The sequence below is a fragment of the Festucalex cinctus genome, chromosome 12 (assembly GCF_051991245.1).
Source record: "Festucalex cinctus isolate MCC-2025b chromosome 12, RoL_Fcin_1.0, whole genome shotgun sequence".
NCBI lineage: Eukaryota > Metazoa > Chordata > Actinopteri > Syngnathiformes > Syngnathidae > Festucalex > Festucalex cinctus.
The window spans coordinates 13495238-13520476 of record NC_135422.1 but is presented as its reverse complement, the minus strand read 5'-3'; the positions used below and the strand labels follow the sequence as shown (position 1 = coordinate 13520476).

The window sequence follows — 25239 nt, the reverse complement described above, 5'->3', positions numbered from 1 at the left end:
TAGTGTGCGTTTGTTACATTATTTTTGTTCGCCTCTTACTTGACGATGCCGTAACCCAGGCTGACGATGAGGACCAGAATGCGAGCCAGAGATCGCTTCAGCGCAGACAGCAGCTCGGCAAAAATCACGGCACCCTCAACTGGAAGAGGAACAAAAAAAAACATTACAACACCAGGCAGGAGTGAATGGAGCTTTGCACCCCTTTGTTTCCAAGATAAATTCTCCAAATGATGATCAAACTCTAATGCCATCTTCATTTGGGTAAATTACTAAATTCCCTAGCACAGAGGTTAGCAACCTTTGCTGTAAATCAAATACTGTCATCTTCTACCTTTCCTCTTCCCTTTTGGATTTTTGTTTTTGGTAATTTTTCATGTTTTCTTACACTTTTAGACTTGTATGCCTTTCTGTCAAATTTCTAACTTTTTGGGGCAATTTAATGGACATATTGTGGTCACTTTCTGCATTTCTTCCTTTTTTTGGACATTATATGGCTATTTTTTTTATTAATTTTTTTACTTTTTTTCCTTACGTTTTTTGCTATCAATTTTCAAACATTTTTGGCAATTTTGTGAATATTTTATGGTAATTTTGTGGATTTGTTCTTTTGTTTTTGGACATTTTATTGTTATTTTTTGAATGTTTTCTTTTCTGCCTTTTTTAAAGTCAATTTTCTGACATTTTGGCAATTTGGTGGATATTTTATGGTAATTTTGGGGGTTTCTTCTTTTGTTTTTGGACATTTTATTGTTATTTTTTTTAATGTTTTCTTTTCTGCCTTTTTCTAATGTTACGTTTGGCAATTGCAAAAACATTTTATGGTCATTTTCTACCTTTATTGTTTTGTTTTTGGACATTTTTTTTTTTTTGCAATTTCATGGAAATTTCATGTCAAATTTCTACTTTTGTCTTCATTTTTAAATCTTTTTCATCTACATTTCATCTCTCATTTTCTGACAACTTAAAAATTTGGATGACATTTTTTGAACATTCTTTTTTTATCTAAATAATTTAAATATTTTATCTAAAAAAAATACAAATATGTAAAAAAGTTAATACAATCTACAATTATTTATTTATTTATTTATTTATTTTTAGAAATCCACAGCAAGCCACGAGCCCAAGCAGGAGGAGACCTCGAATTTGCCCCAAAATGGCTGTTTCAAACCAAAATGACCGACTTCCTGTTCAAATTCAGGCATGGGTCCTTGAGACGTTTTCGTATGTAATGTTATGTTCGCACAATTTTATGGTGTGGTCGGGCAAAACTGGTGTCGGTGCTGATGTATTTATTTATTTTCTAAATTGTCCCTGAGGCCCTACAGAGTGAGATTTGAGGGCCTTGTTTTGGGGACTCCTCATGCGGTGATTCCCAACCACTGCGTTTCACTTAATTTGTCCAAACCAGGCATGTTGAAGTCCCTTCAAAACAATAAAATGCTGAATTTAAATAAAAACAAACAAACAAACAAACCATAGTCTCCTCTGTAGCGTATGTTCTGGTACTCTGAGTAGAAAACAGCCTTCTCCAGCATGCCCAGAATAATGACGCCGCCGATCCAGAACTGGACCCTGAGAAGGTCCCGCCAGTAGCAAGCGCACCAGAAGAACCAGAGGGCGCCGAAGAACACGTAGACGATGCACATGACCATAAAGAACTGCCAAATACATCAAATATGTTTTAAATACACAAACATTGGCATAGCATTTCGACATTATTGCTGATCCTGAGAAACGTTTCAAGTACATACCATCATCTGGGGCCAGTCGGCCGGGGAGGAGTAGTCATGTGGTCCCTTCATCTCCACTTTCACTGCATAAAAGTAAGCAAAAATCAGAATATGTATTTTTTTTTATCTTAATTTCAACGTAATCCTCCTCACTGGTGAAGGCAAAGTTGAGCTGCTCGGCCGCATAGTCGTCGTTCTCCATGCCACGGGAGAGTGGCCGCACATTGACGATGAACAAGTACGGGCTGTCCTCCCACGCCTTGGCGACGACACCCAAGGCCTGCCACGACCGCCATGGTGAGGACGTTGTTAACGTGAACTGACGGGAGAAATGTTTCTTACCGGCTTGTCGGGCCAAACAAAGCTCTGATTTGAAGCTTCGCTCTGCATTTAGAAAATAAAAAGATTGAGTATAAAAAACAGACTTTTGTTGTTTTTGGAATAATGAATGGATGGGATTTACCTTTTGGCTGGACAGAGGTTGATATGGATAAAAATCTGCGTAGTACACCTTGATGGGAGGGACATGAGACATGGTTATATTACCTCCAAGGACAGTCATTGATGTTTTTGTTTTGTTTTGCATATTTTTTTTTTTATATTGTGACAGTCACTGGTTTTTCTTCACTTGTAAGATAAATTATTGCTTATTTAACTCATTCCATGACGCTCAAAACTCAAAACACTTGCTGTTTCTGCACCCCGCCCCCCCAAAAAAACAATTATGTAATGTGCTTTTTAAAAAAGAAAATGGTAGTCTACAATATTTAATTTGAATAATATAATTAAAAAGAACTCATCACATTGAACAGTTTGCGCATCCTGATTAATTCATTGCACCTCCTTTCAAGTTGGTCAGTATAATGCAGTCAGTCAATCAGACAAAAAAAAAAAAAAAAGAGGAGTTTCATAACTACTGTAAAGATATTCAATAAATTGCTTGTTTTTCCACAAGAGGATAAAGAATCCATTCCTGTGCAAATTGCTGTATTTGCGACAAAACATTCATAATGTTATGTTAATAATCTATGGTGTTTCATAGTTCATGTTAGCATTAAGCTAGCATCTCTGCCAAACTACTCACTACCGCCATACAATGTCCGTATGTCAAATTTTTGCTTGTGCGTTGAAAAAAAAATACTAAAATCAATCACGTGACAACCACTGTTAGAAACTGAAATGCAGCTTGGCATATTCATGACACCGACCTTGGGCAAGAAGAGAGCCGAGCAGTTTTCAAAGTAGACGGAGCCGCGACTATAGTAGCCGCTCCAGCCCTCCTTAAGCATGTGGTCTATGCCGAACATGTTGGTGGCCTTGCTGTCCTGCGTGGGAAGACGTACTGTGAGCCGCCTGGCTTGGACGCTTCCAACATGGCAGGGTACTTACAGGCGTGTTGAAGATCTCGTTGTAGCACACCGAGGAACGCAAGTACCAGCTGATGTTGAAGGCCAAGTTTCGATCGCATGCGCTGATGTTACCCTGGACTGTCGGCGAGACGGCAAAAAACAATAGTGATACGTTGAATTCTTTTTACAGATAGTTTAAGAATCGCGTATTCAGTAGTTTATCACAACAATTAATCGAATGATAACTAATTTTGGTGCTAGTAAAACTTCAAATCCTTGTCACTACTCACACTTCATGAAGACAGTGGTGTTGGCGTACAACGTCTTGCGGAAGACGGCGTACTGTGTCTGAAATACAAACAAGTCAGGTAAATCTTATCCTTCTACTCAGTGTTGTCAACGTTTACGCTGTATTTAGCAACTATTTTTTAAGAAAGGATATCAAATCTGACGTTTTGTTGTGTTATTGGAGAGTTTGAAGACTGTGACACTCCCTCTATAGAAGGAAAAACTGTGCACTAGTAGACATTCACGCAATACTTGTTAAGTAGTACTCAATGTACTATTAGTGCGCTGATGTCAACTAGTGCACAGGTATTCCTCACTGTCAAGTTGTCAACTATGTTCTAATATGCTAAAGTTGTACTACTAGTGTGCAAAAATGTCACTCTACTAGTGCTTGTTTTCTTACTGAGAACAGAGCACGTACTAGTACACGGACATCGAGGATCTCGGAAAAAAATATTCCAACTGCTCTAATCGCACGTCATTGTTTGTTTGACAGCTAGCCTGGCTAACTAGCTGGCGAGAGAGCTAACCAGCTAGCGGGGCTTTTACAACAAGCACTCCTCAAAAAAAAAAAAAGCGAGGCGTATAAAAACGGTGACACTGACCGAGTTGACGTCCACGTTCCACACGGACACCTCGGCAGTTCTGCCGGCAGGTAAAGCCGCTGCGAGGAACAAGAAAAGGCGAAACAACCGCGCTGCGTAACTTGGCATCTCGGTGGCTTCGGGGTTCTGGATGGAGCATCCGCCTCCTTTCGTCATCATGGATCCCGCTGGCTGACTTGTTAGTGTAGTGCACATTCTAAACACTAGATGTCGACAGATGATGTCTAATGTACCCTCAATTAATTAGTTTGTCCTTATTTAAAAATAAACAAACAAACAAACAAATAAACAAATAAAAGATTTTTGGGTGGGGGAGGGGTTCGTGGTTGGAGCTGGTTATTGTTTCAATTAATTCCAATGGGAAAAGGTTATTTGAGACAAAAGTATTTTTAGCCCGTTCAATTAAACTCGTACCACTACACAATTATAGTCATGATATGCCCTCTTCTAAATGATTTTAAAAATTAAATAGAAATGCTTTTGTTTTGAAATACGACACCGGAAATATAAGTGCCGTCGCACTTCCAGAAAGACGAGTTATAGTAGTTGCAACTTGGCGCTGTCAAAACTTCCAGTATAAAACACACACACGTGAAGTTGTTTCTTTATCCAGAAGGTGTTGATCTGACTGTCTGACAAGAAGCTGTGTCACCTTCCTCCTTTGCTCTTCTTCTTTGCTCGACATGGTGGACGTGAAACAGCCAATTCCCGGGTATCATTTGGAACAATTACTATTAATAACACATTAGATTTAACAACAGAGTCTCACAATGACCTGTTCTGCATACTATTCTTTTGAGCACTGCAAATATATATATAACCAATATTTTTCTTTTAAATTTATTGTTGTACTCTGTGTTTTTCTTGTTCGACAGCGGTGTGCCTGGCGGTGATGGAAAGGACAAGTTTATGAAAAGTCATCAGGTTGCCTTTTACAGGTGTGTCACTTCATCATGATTCCAAACTTTATGTCATTTGTGTCCTTATTTTTGTCGAATTAACATTTTATTATATTATTATATAAAAAAATCAATAAATTAAAAATGTATTTTTTTACTGTTTGATTAGAAAAATGTATACAGCATGAAATGATGTTTAAATAATGTTAACATAATTTAATAGTTGATTTCTACATTACTAACATGTATTTTAGTTTGCTAAAATGTAATTTTCAAAAAAGTATTTAGTGTTGAACTAACATGGATTTAATAATAATAATTCATAAATTTTGATAAATATTATTAAATACATATAGAATTTATGTGTATTTTTTTCTTATATTTTTATAATTTATTAACTTCTTTTTTTTTTTTTTTTCTTCTTAAGAGCTCAGAATTGTTCATTCGGTAGTCTTACCGATTCAACGTCTTGTCATCATTGCTCTTTTTTTTTTTTTTTTTTTTTTTGTGTGTATGTGTGCGTGCGTGCGTTTGCGTGCGTGCGTTTGCGTGTGTTTGCGTGCGTGCGCGTGCGTGCGTGCAAATACGTATAAATTTATACTCATTCATTCACCTAAAACCTTATAAATATCCCATTACCCTTCGCCTTAACCAGGTACTTCAGAATCTTGCCAGAGTCGTGAGGTTTAAATGGTCAGGAGACCAGAGAAAAGGTCAGAAAAAAAAAGAAATAAAGAGAAAAGAAAGGTAAATCAAAGTGAAATCCAGCACCGACCAAACACTTCCTGCCTTCCCCATGATTACAAAATCAAAGTCTTACGCCAACCCCGGAAGCCTCTAAATTCCAGCAAATTTAGCGAGATCTCAAGAGACCAGAGGAAAAACTAAAGAGAGGAAGGAGGGAAGGATCGATAAGGCAGAGTGAGATCCATAGAAGCCAGTACATCCAATCCATCAAAGTGAAGTCCAGCACCAACAAGACCCCTCCTGCGTGGTTACAAAACCAGAGTCTTATGCCAACCCCAGAAACCTCATACTTCTAATAAATTAAGATCTCAAGTGACCAGAGGAAAAACTAAAGAGAGGAAGGAGGGAAGGATAGATAAAGCAAAGTGAGAACCACAGACACCAGCACCAACTGATTCAAGGGGCTGTGGGAGGGAGAGGCTACTTCTGTTGAGTTTCAGTAGATGCTGGTGCGACGGATCTGGCATGCATAAGGACCACCACCAAAGAAAGAAGCCGTCAACCGCGGTCCAGCAAAGCGAGCCCCCCCCCCCTCCCCAGGCCGCGGCAGCACCAAGGCCACCCCCAAGCCAAGCCGACCCAGACACCCGGAACACCCCCGCCCCAGCCCCGGCCCACACCCCCGAGCCCAAGGCCGCAGAACGAGGCCCAGCGGGCCCCCACAGCGCCCCACCGGTCCCCAGCCCCCATCCCCCCACGACCCCCCCGCACCCCACCCAAACCCGCCATCCACCACGACCCAGGCCCCACCACCCCCGACCCCCAAACCCCCGAACACACCCCGACCCCCAGCACCCCACCCCCCACCCACCCATACCTCCACCCCCCCCCAAACAAGCCACCCCCCCCCCGCGAACCCGGCCCCCCGCGAGAACCCCCCCCCGGAAACCGGCACCGGGCAGCAGCGCAGAGAGGGAAGATGTGCCCACCCCACCTCCAGCCGCGTGAGAGTAGCACAGCGGCGGGAGGGGGGAAGCAGAGGAGGAAGCACCAGGGGAGAAGGCGGAACACCAGAACACCGAGCCCGGTGGGGAGAGGCCCCGGTCGTCACGCCAGAGTACTAGTGACACCTAACCCTGTTACTGAGTCCGCCAGCTCGCCGACTGGCGAGCTCTACCCTTACACCGTGAATGTGGCCCCACCCAGTGTATATACAAGTGTGTGCGTGTGGTGCATTAAAATTGGGAGCAGGTGAGTCGGAGCAGAGGGAAAAAATTTCCCCTACTCCGACACACCCGTATCCCCCCCAAAAAAATGAATATGTATATGTGTGGTGCATTAAAAAAGGGAATGGAGGGACAAAGTGGTGGGGCAGGGACACAAATGGGGGGGACCACAGCGCTGCCAGGCACTGCAGTCCATCCCCTCTGATGGCTCCCCGCCCCAACTCACCCCTCCCCTTGGACGTGAGGTGCATTAAAATTGGAGGGGAGTTGAAGGGTGAAGACGGTGTTTCCACCCTTCCCCACCCCACCAAGAAATGTGTTGTGTGCCCTATGTGTATATTTACAAAGTGTATAGTGCAAGCTAGTGAAGTGAGTAAGAGGAGCGACCAGCGGGGTCTCACCCAACCCGGCGGGTGTAGGTGGCACGCCCGCCCCCCAGCACCCCCACCCCCACCCGCCCCCCACCTCATCCACCCGGCACCACAATGGGCGGACAGCCAGCGCAGCAGGGCTACCGGACAGCCCACCGGCCACCGGAGCCCGCCCGGGGCGCCAGGAGTTCTACCGGAGTGGGGCAGGCCCCAAACCCTCGCCCGGCCCCCGGGCCGGGGAGGGAGCCCCAGGCCCAGGGAGAGGGAGGGGGAGGGGCCGCAGGGCAGACAGGGAAGGGGGGGGGGGGGGGGGGAGCGGGGAGAAGACGACAAGAAGGCGAAAGGGCGGCTGCAGGGCAGGAGGGGGGGGGGGGGGGCGGAGGGAGGGCGACAAGGGAAAAGGGACCGGGAGGCAGAGGAGGATGGGCGGGAGGAGGCGAGGAGGGAGAGGCGACGGGGGGGAGGAAGGGGGAGGGGAGAGGGAACCACAGGGCACACCGGAGGCCCACCCACCCCGAACCGCGCCGCCGGGCACGGAGCAGCGGACCGCGCCGGGACGGCACCGCCCCGGGCACCAGGGGAAGCACCCCAACACCGCACCCCACAGGGGGCCTGACAAGGCGAGGTCAAGTAGGACTCAGACGCAGGCGTAAGGTAGGCCACCAAGGCAGCAGGTTTATTTCCGGCCAACAAAGGTCTCCTCTCAAACTGAGAGGAGAACAGGGAGGGGAAAAAGTGGAGAACAAAAAACGCTCCACTAGGGAGGAAAAAACAGGCAAAAGGTACTGGGGACAACAGAAAGCGCTCCGCTAGGGAGGAAAAAGGGCACAAGGCAAAAGGGGTAACTAAAGGCGCTCCAAAAGGGAGGAAAAGGCACAAAAACAAGGCAACATGAACAAGGACATAAGGACTGTGGGACGCTTCCATGCACTGACGGTGACACTTCGGCAACGGAGGGGAGAATGCAGGTGGCTTTTATTGTGTGGGTTGATTGGTGGCAGGTGGTGATAATCATGGGCGGGGACCGGTAATGAGTGAGCGGCAGGAAGGGCAAGTGACCTGGGGTGAGAGGAGAGTTAGGATTTCAGAGTAAAACGGGAAACAGAGACACAAAAATAAAAGCATGAGCCGCCACGCCTGGTGGCGGCGTGACAGTACCCCCCCCTCAACGGCCGGCTCTTGACGGCCCAGGAATGTCAGGGTGATCTTCATAAAATTCATCAATTAACGAGGGATCCACGATGAACCGGGAGGGGACCCATTGCCTTTCCTCCGGGCCGTATCCCTCCCAGTCCACCAGGTATTGTCTTCCGCGGCCCCGATTACGAACATCCAAAAGTTTTCTAACCTTGTAAACGGGGCCGCCTTCAATCATCTCCGGGGGGGGTGGGTCGGGTTCGGAGGGCACCAGTGTGCTTTCATGAACAGGCTTGACTTGGCTGACGTGGAATGTAGGATGAACTCTGAGGGATCGTGGCAGACGGAGTCGAACGGCGGCAGGTCCTATGGACTTGGTTACTGGGAAAGGCCCCACAAATCGCGGGGCCAGCTTTGGACACGGTACCTTGAGTCGGAGGTGTTTGGCCGATAGCCACACCCGCTGGCCTGGGCGGTATTCAGGTGCCGGTCTCCTTTTTCGGTCGGCGGCCCTCTTCACCCGGTCTCCCTGGCGTTGAAGCGCCGTCCGGGCCGCCGACCAGACTTTGTGGCACCGACGGATCATGGCCTGGACCGAGGGGACCGTTGCCTCCTCCTCCAGTTCAGCGAAAAATGGTGGATCGTAGCCGTGGACGCATTTAAACGGGGTGAGACCTGTGGCAGATGTGGGCAATGAGTTGTGCGCAAGTTCGACCCATACCAGATACTTGCTCCAGGCGGTCGGGTTCTGGGAGACAAGGCATCGGAGACCGGTTTCAAGCTGTTGGTTCAGTCGTTCTGCCTGTCCATTGGCCTCAGGGTGGTATCCAGAAGTAAGATTGGCTTTGGCTCCTAGGGCTTTGCAGAACTGTGTCCAGAATCGGGAGACGAACTGTGGTCCACGGTCGGAGACGATGTGCAAGGGAAAACCATAAAATCTGAATATGTGGTGGATCATAACGTCGGCGGTTGCTTTGGCGGTCGGGAGCTTGGACAGTGGAATGAAGTGAACCATCTTGGAGAATCTGTCGACAACTGTGAGAATTGTGGTTTTACCATGGGATGAGGGTAGTCCGGTTACGAAGTCCAATGAGATTTCTGCCCATGGTCTGGATGGGATCGGCAGTGGTTGAAGAAGGCCCATCCGGGACTGAGTTGAGGACTTGTTGCGGGCACAAGTTGGACAGGCAGCGACGTACTCTTTTACGGTGGTTTCCATTGCCGGCCACCAGAATCTCCTGGCAACAGCATACACGGTCCTGCGGACTCCAGGATGACAAAACAGCTGTGAAGTGTGAGCCCAGTGTATCACCTGAGATCGTAGTTCCTCAGGCACGAAGAGTCGACGTGGTGGACAAGACGTGGGGGGAGTGACGTTGCGCAATGCCTCCTTGACATCGTCCTCAATTTGCCATCTCATGGCTCCAACAATGCAATCCCGGGGCAGGATGGTCTCAGGCTCGGCCTCCAATAGCTCGGATTCGTGGATTCTTGACAATGCGTCCGCCTTGACGTTTTTGCTGCCTGGTCTGTAAGTTAACGAGAATACAAAGCGGTTAAAAAACAAGGACCACCTGGCCTGTCGGGGATTGAGTCTTTTGGCCTGGCGTAGGTACTCCAAATTTCGGTGATCGGTCCAGATCACAAAAGGCATTTCAGCGCCTTCCAGCCAGTGTCTCCATTCTTCTAGGGCCACTTTTACAGCGAGAAGCTCCCGATCTCCGACTGAGTAATTGCACTCAGCCTTGGATAATTTTCGTGAAAGAAATGCGCAGGGATGTGTCTTGCCGTCCTCTTGACAACGCTGGGACAGCACCGCCCCAATTCCAACACTGGAGGCGTCTACTTCCACCACGAACTGGCGTTTGGGGTCTGGGACTCTGAGAATTGGGGCATTGGTGAAGCGTGCTTTTAAGTCTTTGAATGCCTTTTCGGCTTCCGGGTTCCATGAAAAACGGACTTGTGGGGAGGTCAAGGCGTGTAGGGGGGCGGCAATGGTGCTGAAGCTTCTTATGAATCTGCGGTAGAAGTTGGCGAATCCGAGGAACTGTTGAACTTTCTTCCGGGAGTCTGGCGTGGGCCACTCTCGTACGGCGCTGACCTTGTCCGCGTCCATTTTCACCTTCCCTGGTGACACGATGAATCCCAGGAAGGAGATGGTGTTAACATGAAATAGGCTCTTCTCAGCTTTCACGTACAGATGGTGATCCAAAAGACGTTGGCGTACTCGGTTTACGTGGTCTCGATGGCTCATTAGGTCAGGTGAGTAGATCAGAATGTCATCCAAGTAAACATACACGAAGTGATCTATGAAGTCCTTGAGTACCTCATTTATCATTGCCTGGAAGACGGCGGGAGCATTCGTGAGGCCAAATGGCATGACCAGGTATTCATAATGTCCCCGAGGAGTGTTGAAGCCTGTCTTCCATTCGTCTCCCTCACGGATCCGAATGAGGTGATAGGCATTCCGCAGATCGAGCTTCGTGAAGATCTTGGCTTGTTGCAGCTGATCGAACACAGAGGACATCAAGGGCAATGGGTACCGGTTCTTGACAGTGATGTCATTCAAAGGACTGTAATCAATGCAGGGGCGTAGGGATCCATCCTTTTTACTCACAAAGAAAAAGCCTGCTCCTGCAGGCGAGGAAGACGGTCGGATGAGGCCGGCTTTCAAGGAGTCATCAATGTAGTTGTTCATGGCCTGGCGTTCGGGTCCTGAGACTGAGTACAGTCTCCCCTTGGGAATGGTTGAACCGGGAATCAGATCGATCGGGCAGTCATATGGGCGGTGTGGAGGGAGAGTCATGGCTTTGGTCTTGCTGAAGACCTCCCGCAGATGGTGGTAGCAGGAGGGAACAGTGTGCAAGTTCGGGTACTCTTCTTGAGCCGGTGGGACGAGAGTCACCTGGTGAACCTGGGCTGTGGAGTTTCGGAGTGCGGGTTGTTCCGACCCGTGAGAGCTGCAGTCCTTTCCCCACTCCAGAACAACGCCAGTGTTCCAGTCGATTCTGGGGCTATGTAGACACAGCCAAGGGTGTCCCAGCACCAAAGTGGGGGAAGCAGCGTGGAAAACGTGGAAACGGAGAGTCTCGAAGTGAGGTCCGATTCGGACTTCCAGAGGTTCAGTAATATGGGTGATTTTGAAGAGCTCCTTGCCATTCAGCGCTTTAGCCAGGATGGTCGCGGAAAGGGGTTCGGTGGAGCATCGTATTTGCCTTACGAGCTCCCAGTCCATGAGACTTTCGTCGGATCCGGAGTCGATAAGGGCTGACAGAACTGTGGTGACATTGTGGTGAGTTATCTGAATTTGCGTGAGTCTGTGGTTCTTGGCTGGTCGGGGTGACGGAGAACTCACTGGAGGATTGCCCTTCGTGGTGCAGGCTTCCACCAAGTGTCCAAGACCACCACAATAATAGCAACGGCCCTCTCGGCGTCGGCGCTGTCTCTCCTCCGGCGAAAGCCGAGCCCTTCCCAGTTGCATGGGTTCGTCGCTGGCGAGGTCCACCTCTCCTGGTTCCGGTCGGGAAGGAAAGATGGGTCGCAGCCTTCTGGCCTCCGGTGGCCGCGTCCAGGGGGTGGGTTCCTCCCTCCTTCGCGGTCCGCCGATCTTGGCCAGCTCCTGACGACGATGATCGGTCCGGATGGCGAGGGAAATCAAGGCGTCCAAGTCCGCGGGGAGATCTACGGGAACCAGAAGCTCTTGAATGGCAGGTGAGAGTCCTTTCAAAAAATGGTCGTGAAGTGCGATGGCGTTCCAGCCACTGTTTGTTGCCAACGTTCGAAAGCGAACTGCATAGTCGCTGACAGATTCTTTGCCTTGCTGAAGTCGGCTCAGTGCTCGTGCCTTCTCTCGGTCATTGTTTTCTGGATCAAAAACTTGGCGCAAAGCGATTTGAAAGTCCTGTACGCTTTGGCAGACCGAGGAACCCCTGGCCCATTCCGCAGTCGCCCAGGTTTTGGCCCGACCCGTCAGGTGAGACACCATGAAGGCCACTCGGGATCGGGCTGTGGGAAATGCCTGTGGTAACTGTTCATAATGAATGTCGCATTCCGTGAGGAAAGTCTGACAGCGTCCGGGTTCACCGGAGTATCGTTCTGGGGAGGCCAGTCTCAATCCTACCCCGGTGAATGGCGTGGTCGATACAGAGAACTCAGGGTGAGGAATCTGTCCAGTGGGAGCTGGCGCTCGACGCCGTGAAAGGCTTACCAGCTCGTGGACCTGGCTGGTCAATTCCTCCATCCGGAACAGCATGGTCTGTTGGATCCGGTCCTGGTTGTTGAGCCGGGCCTCCTGGCTCTGCAGTGCGGCCTCGACCGTGCCTGCTGGGTCCATGCTGGCCGAAGTGTACTGACAAGGCGAGGTCAAGTAGGACTCAGACGCAGGCGTAAGGTAGGCCACCAAGGCAGCAGGTTTATTTCCGGCCAACAAAGGTCTCCTCTCAAACTGAGAGGAGAACAGGGAGGGGAAAAAGTGGAGAACAAAAAACGCTCCACTAGGGAGGAAAAAACAGGCAAAAGGTACTGGGGACAACAGAAAGCGCTCCGCTAGGGAGGAAAAAGGGCACAAGGCAAAAGGGGTAACTAAAGGCGCTCCAAAAGGGAGGAAAAGGCACAAAAACAAGGCAACAACGCTAGGCAACATGAACAAGGACATAAGGACTGTGGGACGCTTCCATGCACTGACGGTGACACTTCGGCAACGGAGGGGAGAATGCAGGTGGCTTTTATTGTGTGGGTTGATTGGTGGCAGGTGGTGATAATCATGGGCGGGGACCGGTAATGAGTGAGCGGCAGGAAGGGCAAGTGACCTGGGGTGAGAGGAGAGTTAGGATTTCAGAGTAAAACGGGAAACAGAGACACAAAAATAAAAGCATGAGCCGCCACGCCTGGTGGCGGCGTGACAGGGCCCAGGGAGCGGCCAAGACGCAACCGCCACCGAGCAGACAACGGGGGGGCAGAACCACCCCCGCCCGACCACAGGGGACGGCGTCAAGAAAATTGACTAATTAGCATGCAGTAACACCAAGTGTTGATGCTTAGTGCCCACTAGAAATAGATCTTAAGGAGTTAATGAGTATAGTGTCGTATAGTGTGGTATGCTAATTTATTAACTTTTTAACATTTATTTCCTAAGACATTGTTAATGGATTTTTTCCTACCTTAAAAAGAAATGTAAGATTTTTTTAACATAAACGATTTTACTTTACCTTTTACTTTACTTAATTGAAAAAAATATATATATATACATTTAATTTCCTCACTGACATTTTTAAATGTGATTAGATAACAAAATACTGCTGAGTGTTAATACAGAAAAGCAAGTAATTTTAAAAATCAAATTAATCATAATATTACATAATATTAATTACAATAAACATTTATTTTATTTCAGTTTTTGATTTTCAATTGTTTTTAATTTATAAAGCATACATTAAAAGTCATGTCACTTTTACATTTTATTTTTATTTTTTGCAAGACGGCAGATGCAGGGACCCAAAATGCAGTACCAAGCCCTTTTGGATACACTTGTGCTCAACGAACAGGGAGCTCGCTTTGAGTTGCTGGAACCAGACATACAGGTATGAACGTAGGTATGCATGTTATTTAAAACAGTGATTCCCTACCAGTGTGCCATGGCACACTGGTGTACCATGAGAGGTTGTCAGGTGTGCCACAAGAAAATATCCAGTGTTAGTTATTTGGAAGGATGAAAAACGACTTATTTTCTATTGAAAAAATGTTTTTTGTTAAGCTATCTATATATGCCAACCCCTTCTGATAACAGGCAGTACTATTAATTAGGGATAGGCGAGTATCGACACCAGGTATCGGTATCGGGCCGATACCAGCCTTTTTTCAAGTACTCGAGTACTCGTGACACAGACGAGTACAAGCGACCGATGGCAGAGGGGGAAGACGTTAAGTGAGTCCTCCTTGCCTGTAACTGGCGCTAGCTTGCAGCAGTTTTTCACCAAAACTTCACCGGTTTGGAAATACTTCAAAAATGTGAATGTTAAACTAAAAGAGCATTTTTGTGTTTTATTTTTAGCGTTAAGACTATTGAAGAGTGACTGTGCTGTTTTTTTGTAAAAATTAAAGGAAATATAATGTTTAAAAATATCTTTTAGTGATTTTTTTTATTTGTCAAAATGTACTACTGGTATCGGCAGTTGGTATTGGTATCGGTGAGTACTGAGGGTCTGAGTATTGGTATCGGTCTGAAAAAAAGTGGTATCGAACATCCCTACTATTAACCCGTAATTAAAGTACACTCGATGAAGGTACATAACCTGTGTATCCACTTTTTGTGAACCGTTTTGCTAAGTGTGCCATGAGATGTTTTTTTTTCTTGGCTCGGTAAAAGTTGTGAAACACTGATACAAAAGAACTAACATGAAAAAATATATATTCAAAAAATAATAAGAAGGAATCGACCAACAGTCAGAAATGCTTAATATGTTTCTAAAGTTGCACCTGGAGTGTGTGCGTTCAACAAATGCTCCTTCATTTGCCAACGGATTACATTCAAGGCACGTCGCCGCTCTATTTACTTTTCCTATATGTGTACTGGGAACCAAACACAGTTGACAGTTTTTCCTTGTTTGTTTATTCTTTCTGCAGAGCAAGCTGCTTGTGTGCGTGTCGCCTTGCAAGAACGACACGGTCAGGATCGTCATTGACGAACTGATTCCCATCAAAGCACGCTACAGGGTCCAGGATGTGCTCACCCAGGAGCCGCAGTGTGAAAAGTGAGTGCGGTCACACATAGCGCGGGTCGAATTGAGCCGGTTTAAGGGTTAAAAAATCCAAAACTGTTTCATCAAAGCTCATTTTGTATATGGAATCAAAAAAACAACATGAGTTTGACTATACTTCTTGGTGATGTCACTCTATACCTCTTTGTTGTTGTGATGTCATTATCCAACTCTTTGATGTCACCATGCACCTCTTTGACTTTATATATGTACCTTTACATCACACATCACCTTTACTATTTGATGTCAATGCAAACCTCATTAAAAAAAAAAATCTTTCATCTCTTTGATGTCAACCTACCCTTCGGACTCAAGCCTACACCTTTTGCCATCATCCTACACCACCACTTTGGAACATTATACACCTCTTCGATGTCATCCTACATCTCATTGATGTGATTGCAAACCTCATTGAAGTAATCATGAACCTCTTTGACATCAGCGTACACCTCTCCGACACAACCCTATACCCATTTTATCATCATCCTACAACTCTTTGCACCATCATGCACCTCTTTGATGTCATCCTACACCTTTGATGTCTGACGTCATTCTGCTTTTTGATGTCATCATGCACCTCTTTGGCATCATAGACATCTCTTGGCTGATATGCATTTTACATCACTCTACTGTTATTATGCACCTCTTTGATCTCATTGTAAACCTCATTGAAGTCATCATCAAATCTCTTTGAGATCCACCTACACCTCTGAAATAACTACACCTTTTACTGTCCTCCGACACTTCTTTGTATCATGCACCTCTTTACACATCTCTTCAGTTATATCCACCTCATTACTGTCATAATATACCTCTTTGACATCACACTTGTTTTTTCTCTTTTCCTATACCTCTTTGACATCATCCTACACTTATGACACTGCCCTACACTTTTTAATTGTCATCCTGCACCTCCTTGTAGTCCTCATACACCTCTTTGATGTCATCCTACACCTCTTTGTATCCATCATGAACTGTCTTGGTGTCATCCTACATTGTTTTGTAGTCATACACCTCTTTGATGGCATACTACAACTCTGTCATCTTACCTCTTACATAGATATCACCATGCGCCTCTTTGACCTTTACCTTGTGTCACACTGCACTTCTTTAATATCACCATGCTTTACTGTCGCCATGTCATCAGAGACACCATACATCTCTTTGAGGTCATCACTCACCTGTTTGACCTTATAATAAACTTCCTTAACGTCCTTATATGCCTCTTTGACATTGCAATACTTGATATTTTTCACACACCTGTGACGACCTTGCTTGACATTGTCCCACCTCTTTGACATCATCATGTGGGCAGGGTGAGACTGGAGGAGCAGCAGGCAGACTCTGTGATGCTCTCCTGGGCCTCGGGGCTCTACAGGTGCCGCGTGTGGCGCCAACCTTTCCGCGTGGAGCTCCTGTGCGAGGAACAAGCGGTGGTGACGTTCAACTCGCAAAGCAAGCTGTGGTTTGAGAATATGCGAGAATGTCCCCAGGAGTGAGCATCTCATTTATCGGTACATGGCAATTAACAGTATTCAACATAACAGACATGTTTGTTTTTGGTGTGTTTCTCTCAGGGCCAATGTGAAAAGTGAGGTAGGACACCACAAAATGGCCAAAGCGTTTTGTTTCATGATTCTTTGATCATTATTGTCTCCTCTTTCTAACAGCAGGAAGACGACAACCTGTGGAGAGAGACATTCAGGAACTTTGTGGACATCAAAGCGAATGGTTTGGGTTCACCTCTCTAATGATATTGCCAGCTTGCTAGCTTAGCTGTGATAGCAGCTATGCTAATTAGCCAAGGACAAGCTTTGATATCAAAATATATAATGTCATTTTTACTGAGTCATATTTGCAGAGTCATAAGGAAGACATATAAACAAATCATCCCCCCCAAAAAAATTAATATAGTTGATATGCAATGAATGTTTTCTTGAAGTGTGCCGCTGTGTGTTTCACCGCATAGGACCCACTAGCATTGGCGCTGACTTGCGTCTCCACGGATTCCAGGATGTGTTTGGCGTGCCAGAGCATTCCGACACTCTCCGCCTGGCAGACACCAGGTCAGTCAATAAATAAATCCTTTACTTGTACATATTGTCCTGTTTTTGCCAAATGTGTTTGTTGTGACATTAGTTATTCTTTCACTCTTACATTTGAGTCCTTTTCCTAGAGTGATCCAAAATACACAAAAATGAAAATATTATATTTTAAAAAGTCATTTGTTGTACATTGAGACTATTCCGTGTCAAAGTTGACCTGGGTCTCTTAAAAGATGTGTATAAAATATGTCTGAGACTAGAGCTGAACGGAGACCGGTCTGCCACATTAGAAAAACAAGAGCAGCAGGCCTTGGGCTCGCACGAAAATTAAGACCCATCAGCATTTGCGCCCAGTCAGAAATGCGCTGTCTACAAAAACTGAGCCCTAAGAGTCCAAGTCATACATGTGGATTTTTATGGGACGTTGGAGATAGAGTCCACAAGGAGTTTGAATCACTCCAGATAACTGTTTGCGTCTCCACCACATTTGCACAGATTCGTTTATCTGTGAACGGGCATGAGGGAATCTCAAAACAGTGAAAGAGTAAAAGCAGCATCAGGACTCAGAGAGGTCAAAATTGACTGCCAAGTACCTGCTCCAATGTTCCCCCAGAGATGACGAACCTTACCGGCTGTACAACTTGGACGTCTTTGCGTATGAGATGAACAGCCATCTGGGCGTGTACGGCAGCGTCCCGCTTGTTGTGGCTCACAAGCAGGACCGAACTTTGGGAGTCTTTTGGCTCAACGCCTCGGACTCGTTTGTACACATCAACTATAGCCAGGTACTGGTGATCCAGTTCAAGTTTTTACTCAGAAGACTGTATTCCTAGTCCTTGGTCTTGTCTCAGTCTTTAGTCCTAAATCCTGGTTAAAGTCCACTTTCAGGCTTTTGTCTTGAGTCCTGTCTTTAAATCTAAGTCTAAAGTCCTTAGTCTTATATCTTCTGAGTCCTAAATCCTATTCTAATTCTTAGTCCTTAATACTGTTTTGATCTTTAATGTGTCTTAGTTTTTCACTCTGCCTTGTACTAGGTACCAGTTTGTAGTTCAAATTCTTGTTCCTTAGTCCTGCTTTGGTCTTTATTCCTGCAGGAGTCATTTGCTGTGACTTAATATTTAGTACTAAATCCAAGTCTTTTGTCCTATCCTCTAATCTCTAGTCTTTAATGATGTTAGTCTTTAGTCCTTTCTCAGTCTTTAGTCTTAGTGATAGTCCTTAGTCCCGTTTTATTTCTTAGACCTGATTCAGTCTAGCTCTAATAGATAATTATCTAATTTTATTGAACTTCCTGCAGGAAGACAATCTGCCCCACACCGACGTCCACTGGATGTCCGAGATCGGAGTGATAGACTGCATGGTCCTGCTGGGCCCAACTCCGGCGCAGATGTACCGACAGTACGCTGAGCTGACGGGTATGTGGGTGACAGATCACAAGCACCAATTTCCCAGACGTAAACGTAATGGTCACAATGTAGACGATTTGGAATCCTTCATTCACTCACTCCCTAATCACGACATATGGATTTTTAACAGACGTCTTTGTCAACTACAATCTGTCTGCTGCATCTCCTTTCTAACACCAACTGTCCTCTTCCTCTCTTTCCTGGTAGCTTCATACTCATCAAACATCTGCCGCTATACTCTCTCCCCACCACTGGACCTATCCAAACCATCTAAGTTGGTTCTCTAACTTTCCCCCCCCAAAACTAACCTTGGCTGTTCGCCATTTCCAGCTCTGCTTCCCATCGTTTCTTCAGAGCCACTGTCTCTAATCCGTACATCATGGATAGCCTCACCACTTTCTTTCCACTTCATCCTAGCACTCTTATCTATCACGCAACACCCCTGACACATTCCTCAACCCTTTCCAACCTTCTTGGATCTCCCTGCTCCAGGTTACCAGGTCCTCCCACCTCTGTTCACCCTGGGTTACCACCATTCGCGCTGGGATGACGACACCCAAGATGCCGTGGCAGAAGTGGATGACAAGTTTGACCACCATCACATCCCGTACGATGTCATGTGGCTGGATATTGAACACACGGACGGGAAGCGCTTCTTCACCTGGAACCCCAAGCTGTTTCCTGACCCGGCCCGCCTGCAGCGCCACCTGGAGGAAAAGAACAGGAAGGTCCGTCACCTGTTTTCTAGCCTTAATCCTGTGCTATTATAGCGATCTGTCTTAATTTTAAGTACCAAGTCCCAGTCTTTAGTCCTATGTCCTAGTCTTTGGTACTAATTCTTACTCTTCGTCTTTAGTATTAAGTCCTAGTATGTAGTCCCAGTTAAGAGACATTAGTACTATATACTAATCTTTAGGCATAAGTCTTTAGTCCTAATCCTGAGTCTTAGTACTACCGATCTTTAGTCCTAAATCTTATTTCTTTATTCAGTTGTTCCAAAGTCTGAGTCTGTTTTCTGATTTCAGCTGGTGGTCATCATTGATCCACCTATCATGGTTGATCCTGATTGGTCGCTGTACCGTGAAGGGCTGGACGGAGGTCATTTCGTCCTGGACAGAGAGGGGCAAATATACAAGGGCACTTCCTGGGCAGGCGACTCTCATTATCCCGATTTCAGCAGCCCTCACACGCGGGCCTGGTATGCCAAGTGTTTTTCCCTGGCTCGATATAAGGTTAGTGTGAAAATGATGTTTCGGCCCACTTCATTTACCACTCTGGTCACACATCGGAGTCTTTTGTTCCACCTTTGACATTATGGTCTTTTGTCTCTTGACACCAATAGTAGTAGTAGTAAGAATTCCTATCAACCATGTCAAGCCAAAGAACCTCATAAGTGACCTAAAAAAATGACCTAATATGGTTACTCGTTTGAGACCCCTTGGAATTGCTTTTGTGATGTGTTTCTCGACGCAGGGCTCGACACCATCGTTGCACGCGTGGGCTGACATGAACGAACCGACTGTGTTCTCCGGGCCTGAGTTGACATTGCCTAAGGATGCGTTGCAATATGGGGGCTGGGAACACCGCAACTTGCACAACCTGTACGGCTTTTACCAGGTGAAGGGAATAGCAAAAACAGTAAAAGATACTCAAACAAATATTGACTTGACTGGCATATTTGAACAAAAAATTTTATTCAGTAAAAGCGGAAAGCTGGTGGAATCCGCTTGAGGCTCTGAGCTAACATTCAAATTGAGTCAGTTGGATGTATCAAATAAGATTATGTAGTGGAGAAAACGATATAATCCATTGCTTAATGACATAGCCTAAAACCAGCTGTGTATCATTTATGTTTCCATTTTGAATTGTTAATTAAAAATGAAAAGATATGGAACACTGATTTTTTTTTTTTTTTGTAATTTAACAAAAAAATAATTTAACATTGGTCTTTCTAGCTCTAACTATAACAGTAATTTAAGAAACTAACTTCGAGATTCAACACTGTAAGCTAATGTCTGAAGCCAACTTTGGCAGCTAACTTCAGAAGCTAACATGGAAAGCTATCGTTAGAGGTAATATTGAAGCTAATAACGAGAGCTAACTATATGAAATAATGTTGACACTAATGGTAAAGCAACATTTGAAAACATAATGCTGGAGAAAAAATCAGAAGACAACGCTGAGCTAATGTTATAGGTAAATTTTGAAGCTAACATTGACGCAAACATCGGAAGCTAACATTGGTCTTCCATTGTTTCTAACTTTGGAGCTAAGCTGTGGCCAACAGAATCTACTGCGTGAGTGTGCTCATTGTGTTTTAATGTTCTCCCGACATTTAGTAAATCGGTGAGTGTGGCTCGCCTTTCCTACGTTTAGTATACATCTCTGAAAAGTGTGTTTTGTATACTTTACTACTTTCAAAAAGTGTTTTAAGCGTGTCGGAGCTTTTGGCTGATGCCAATCTGTAAAGTATCTCCTGCACTTTCTTCTCTCCTAGCAAATGGCGGCAGTGGACGGCCTGTTGACTCGCTCCGGTGGCACCGAGAGACCTTTCGTCCTGTCTCGCGCCTTCTTCGCCGGGACTCAGAGACTAGGTTTGCGACACAACTTTGGATTCTAGTACAAAATGAAACCATGAGCACCAAGTGTTTGTCACGAAGGAGCGGTGTGGACTGGCGACAACCTCGCTACTTGGGAGTATCTGAAGATGTCCATTCCTATGTGTCTGTCTATGTGCGTAACCGGCCTCTCGTTTTGCGGAGGTGAGTCCCACAAAATATAGTTCCTCCAGTCTGGATCCCATAAGAAGACAATCTGTTGTATGTACATTTGTGCCATTTCAGCCGACATTGGCGGCTTCATTCCGGAGCCGAGCACTGAGTTGCTGGTCCGTTGGTACCAAGCCTCCTATCTGCAGCCCTTCTTCCGAGGCCACTCGTCGATGAACACGACGCGCCGGGAGCCCTGGCTGTTCAACAAGGAGGTGACGGACATGATCCGAAGTGTCATTGAAGAGCGGTACAGGACCACGGCCCTTTGCCTACAATTGCATTCGCCTCATTTGAAACGAATAATAACAAGCATCTGGATTCTCAGCTACCGCTTGCTGCCATACTGGTACACTCTCTTCTACCGTGCTCACACCGACGGCCTGCCAGTGCTCAGGTCAGTGCTGCTGTTCGCTAGATAAGATTGGATAACACTAATTGGTTATAAAAATGCAAGTAAACTACATCTGTCATGTTCTGAGTTTTATGTTAGTAACTGTACTTGTGATGTATTGAGTAGGGATTGAATAAATCATTTACTAACTGTACTTGAGTTGCATTGTGGGGAGGTGGGTTGGTTGATTAGTTTACTGGTTAGTGGGTTAGGCAATTTTCACCCTCATAAAACCATTTACCTAAACCTCTGTTTTCAGTGACATTTGGTTAGTTAGTTAGTTAGTTAGTTAGTTAGTCAGTTAGTTGCCATCATAACCTTTAGGAACTGTATTTGTGATTTGAGTAGCATTTAGGTAGGTGGGTTAGTTTATTTGGTAAGTGGGTTTGCCCATTTTGACCAACATTTCAGTAACATTTTTGGGTTAGTTACTTCAAAAAATCTTTATGTGATGTTTGAGTAGCATTTTGGGTGGGTTAGTTAGTTAGTTAGTTAGTTAGTTAGTTAGTTAGTTAGTTATTAGGTTTTAACCATTATAAATCCTTTACTAGCTGTATGTGAATTGCATTGTGGGTATTTGGGTTAGTTTCTTTGGTTAGTGGGGTTGGTGAATTTTCACCCTCATAAAACCATTTATTTAAATCGTTGATGTTTTCAGTGACATTTAGTTAGTTAGTTAGTTGGTTAGTTAGTTGGTTAGTTAGTTGCCATCATAACCTTTACTATCTGTATTTGTGATGTTTGAGTAGCATTTTGGGTGGGTTGGCCACTGGCTTGTTTAGTTGGTTAAATGGTTAGTTAATTTTTATAAAGTTGTGCTTGAAAGTTTACAAACCCTAGGGGTTGTGACCCCCAATCAAGATTGAGCAGATTAAACCAACAAACAAAAACAAAAAAGTCTTGCCGATTAAACTAACAAACAAAAACAAAAAAAAGTCTTGCCGTGTATAGTGGTTGTTGGACTGGACAGGACTACAGGACTGAACTAGAAAAAGTTGTCTTTTTAGATGTAGAGCTCTTGTATGAGGTCTCATTTGATTTTGTGGGTGTCCCTAAAGTATGCTACTTTATGTTCAGGCCTCTGTGGATAGAGTTCCCTCAAGAGAAGAGCATCTTCAGCGTGGAACACCAGTACATGCTTGGTGATGTAACTTTTTGTACTTTTTCAACCACCACAAACGTTCTTTGCTCCGTTAATTAATATTGGGATTAATATGGGAGGCGGCATGGCTCACTGGTATGGTGGTCGTCTCCCAACCCAGAGGTTGTGGGTTCGATCCCAGGCCATTGTGACCACGTCGAAGTATCCTTGAGCAAGATACTGAACCCCCAATTGCTCCTGATGCTGCGTCATCAGTAGGTGAATGGGTAGTCAAAAATGTAAAGCGCTTTGAGGGCCTTGAAGGTGGAAAAGCGCTATATAAATGAAGTGCCATTTGCCATTTGCCATTCATGTTGAACACAGGAGATGCGCTGATGGCGTGTCCCGTCACGCAATCCGGCATTGCGGAACTTCAAGTCATACTTCCTGGAGCGGAGCAGGTAGCTTCAATATTGATTCAAGACTTTAACTGTAAAATATATTGATTTTTCTTGTATTTTAGCTTTGGTATGACATCAAATCGGCGGAGGTTCACCAAGGAGGCGGGACGCTGAGTTTTTCAGTAACCTTGGATACGGTAAATGTTTTGCTTGGATCTTGCCTCAATTATGACGCCTCAGTCAACATGACGCTTTCCTGGAGAAATATCATCCAATATTTGCTTAAGAAAAGAAGCAATGTAGACAGAAGCCAGCAGAACCCACAAACTGTCAACTAAACTAACTAAATAATGGACTAACTATTGTAAAGAATCAACTAACGATCCAGCATGACTGGCTGACCAACCAACCGGCTGAATACTAACTAACAAGCCACCTAACTATCTAACTGAAACAATCTACCTAATGACCCAACCTGATTGACTGAATAGCTAACTAATAAACCAACCACCACGCTAGCTAACTGGCCAACCTTCCTGACTGATGGCCCAATAAACTAACAAACTCACCAACACCATCAAACCGACTAACATGATGGCAACAATTGACTAATCTAACTAACTAACTAACTAACTAACTAACTAACTATTGTAAAGAATTAACTACGACCCAACATGACTGGCTGACCAATCAACCGGCTGAATACTAACTAACGAGCCACCTAACCATCTAACTGAAACAATCTAACTAATGACCCAATCTGATAAACCAACCAACCCACTAGCTAACGGCCCAATCAACTAACAAACCCACCAACACCATCAAACCGAATAACATGATGGCAACAATTGACTAATGTAACAACTAACTAACTAACCAACCACCTACTTACCTATCTACCTACCTACCTACCTACCTACCTACCTAACTAACTAACTAACTAACTAACTAACTAACTAACCAACCAACCAACCATCTCAAAATACCACCCAAAACATCACACACGGTTAATAAAAGTTTTATGATGGGAACAACTGGCTAAATAGCTGAACAACCAACTAACTAACCAATCAAGCAACTGTGTTAAAAATGTTACTCAAAACATTACAAGTACAGTTTATACTGTAAATGTTTTATTACTAACTAACCAACTCACCAACCGTCTGTCTGTTATTCCATAGTGGCAAAACAGTGAAAGAGTTTTTGTATTTTTTGACAACTAACCAACTAGCTAGCTAGTTGGCTAAGAAGTTGAGACACATCACGGAAGGAAACAGTTCCTTCTCAAAAGCAAAATACCAAAGACCACAAGGAGCCAACTTAACAGCTGGTATAACTGTTAGAGGAGTACATCATCTTCCTTTAACTAGTTCAGGGACTAGCTAACCACTGCTGTGAACAAACGTATCCATTTTGTGCAATGTCATCAGATTCCGGTGTTCCAGCGAGGCGGTACGATGGTATGCCGCGCCACAGAGGTCGGGACTTGTACCACCAACCTCCAGAAGACGCCCCTTGCCATCACGGTGGCTCTGGACTCTCAGGTGAGAGGAGGAAAGTGGATTGTCGCAGGTGCAGCATAGCGGGACTAAAGTACAGGCCCCTACATTCCGTTTCATCATTCCAAATCTCCTGCAGGATTCCGCCAATGGTGAGGTGTACCTGGACGACGGTCGCACCTTCTCCTACCGCGACAAGCGGGAGTTCTGCCTGCGCTCCTTCCGCATGCTGGCGGGACGCCTGCGGTGCCGGTGAGTTCTCCCTCCTCCTCACCAGATTTTCATAACATGACATGACAACCCCGTCGCCCGGCAGCGCCGTCGGCGAAGCGGGAAGCTACAAGTGCGGCATAGCGGTGCGCTCGGTGGACATCTTGGGGGTGCGGGACAAGCCGTCAGCGGTGCTGGTCTACGAGGCAGGGGCGGCCGAGGGCGTCTCGGTGGAGTACCAGTACGAGCCAGAGCGGCGCTTGCTCAGCATCGGTAACTTGGAGCTCAGCGTGGACGACGACTGGGACATAGAGATATGTTGACTTTGTGTCATAGTAGTTGAATTATGGGCTGCTCAAAAAAATAAATCACGCATTTAAGATTAAGA

The 25239-nt window shown here is 45.6% G+C and overlaps 2 protein-coding genes across 3 annotated transcripts in view; one reads left to right on the top strand and one right to left on the bottom strand.

Moving 5' to 3' along the window:
- LOC144032274 (transmembrane protein 87A-like) overlaps positions 1-4956 on the bottom strand; it is a 12228-nt gene extending 7272 nt beyond the window's left edge. The window contains exons 1-10 of the mRNA XM_077540020.1: positions 3973-4956; positions 3370-3427; positions 3120-3217; positions 2939-3055; positions 2194-2241; positions 2073-2114; positions 1884-2010; positions 1752-1813; positions 1475-1658; positions 40-139 (exon numbers count right to left, since the gene is read on the bottom strand). Of these exons, the coding sequence (XP_077396146.1) occupies positions 40-139; positions 1475-1658; positions 1752-1813; positions 1884-2010; positions 2073-2114; positions 2194-2241; positions 2939-3055; positions 3120-3217; positions 3370-3427; positions 3973-4167 (1031 nt within the window). The 5' untranslated portion in view covers positions 4168-4956. The remainder of the gene's footprint in view (positions 1-39; positions 140-1474; positions 1659-1751; positions 1814-1883; positions 2011-2072; positions 2115-2193; positions 2242-2938; positions 3056-3119; positions 3218-3369; positions 3428-3972) is intronic.
- On the top strand, positions 4558-25239 carry ganc (glucosidase, alpha; neutral C). Of its 2 annotated transcripts, XM_077540018.1 has the most exons (23): positions 4558-4684; positions 4848-4910; positions 13769-13871; positions 14914-15041; positions 16363-16542; positions 16625-16643; positions 16718-16778; positions 17017-17113; positions 17706-17877; positions 18390-18507; positions 18991-19226; positions 19524-19730; positions 19972-20115; positions 20996-21092; positions 21159-21260; positions 21342-21516; positions 21595-21663; positions 22738-22802; positions 23126-23202; positions 23265-23339; positions 24573-24686; positions 24781-24893; positions 24958-25239. In XM_077540018.1, the coding sequence occupies exons 1-23, from the start codon at positions 4656-4658 to the stop codon at positions 25172-25174; spliced, it is 2661 nt and encodes an 886-aa protein (XP_077396144.1). In that variant the 5' UTR covers positions 4558-4655; the 3' UTR covers positions 25175-25239. The 2 variants fall into 2 exon arrangements, with proteins under 2 accessions (XP_077396144.1, XP_077396145.1); XM_077540019.1 differs by lacking the exons at positions 4558-4684; positions 4848-4910; positions 13769-13871; positions 14914-15041 and adding an exon at positions 16170-16216.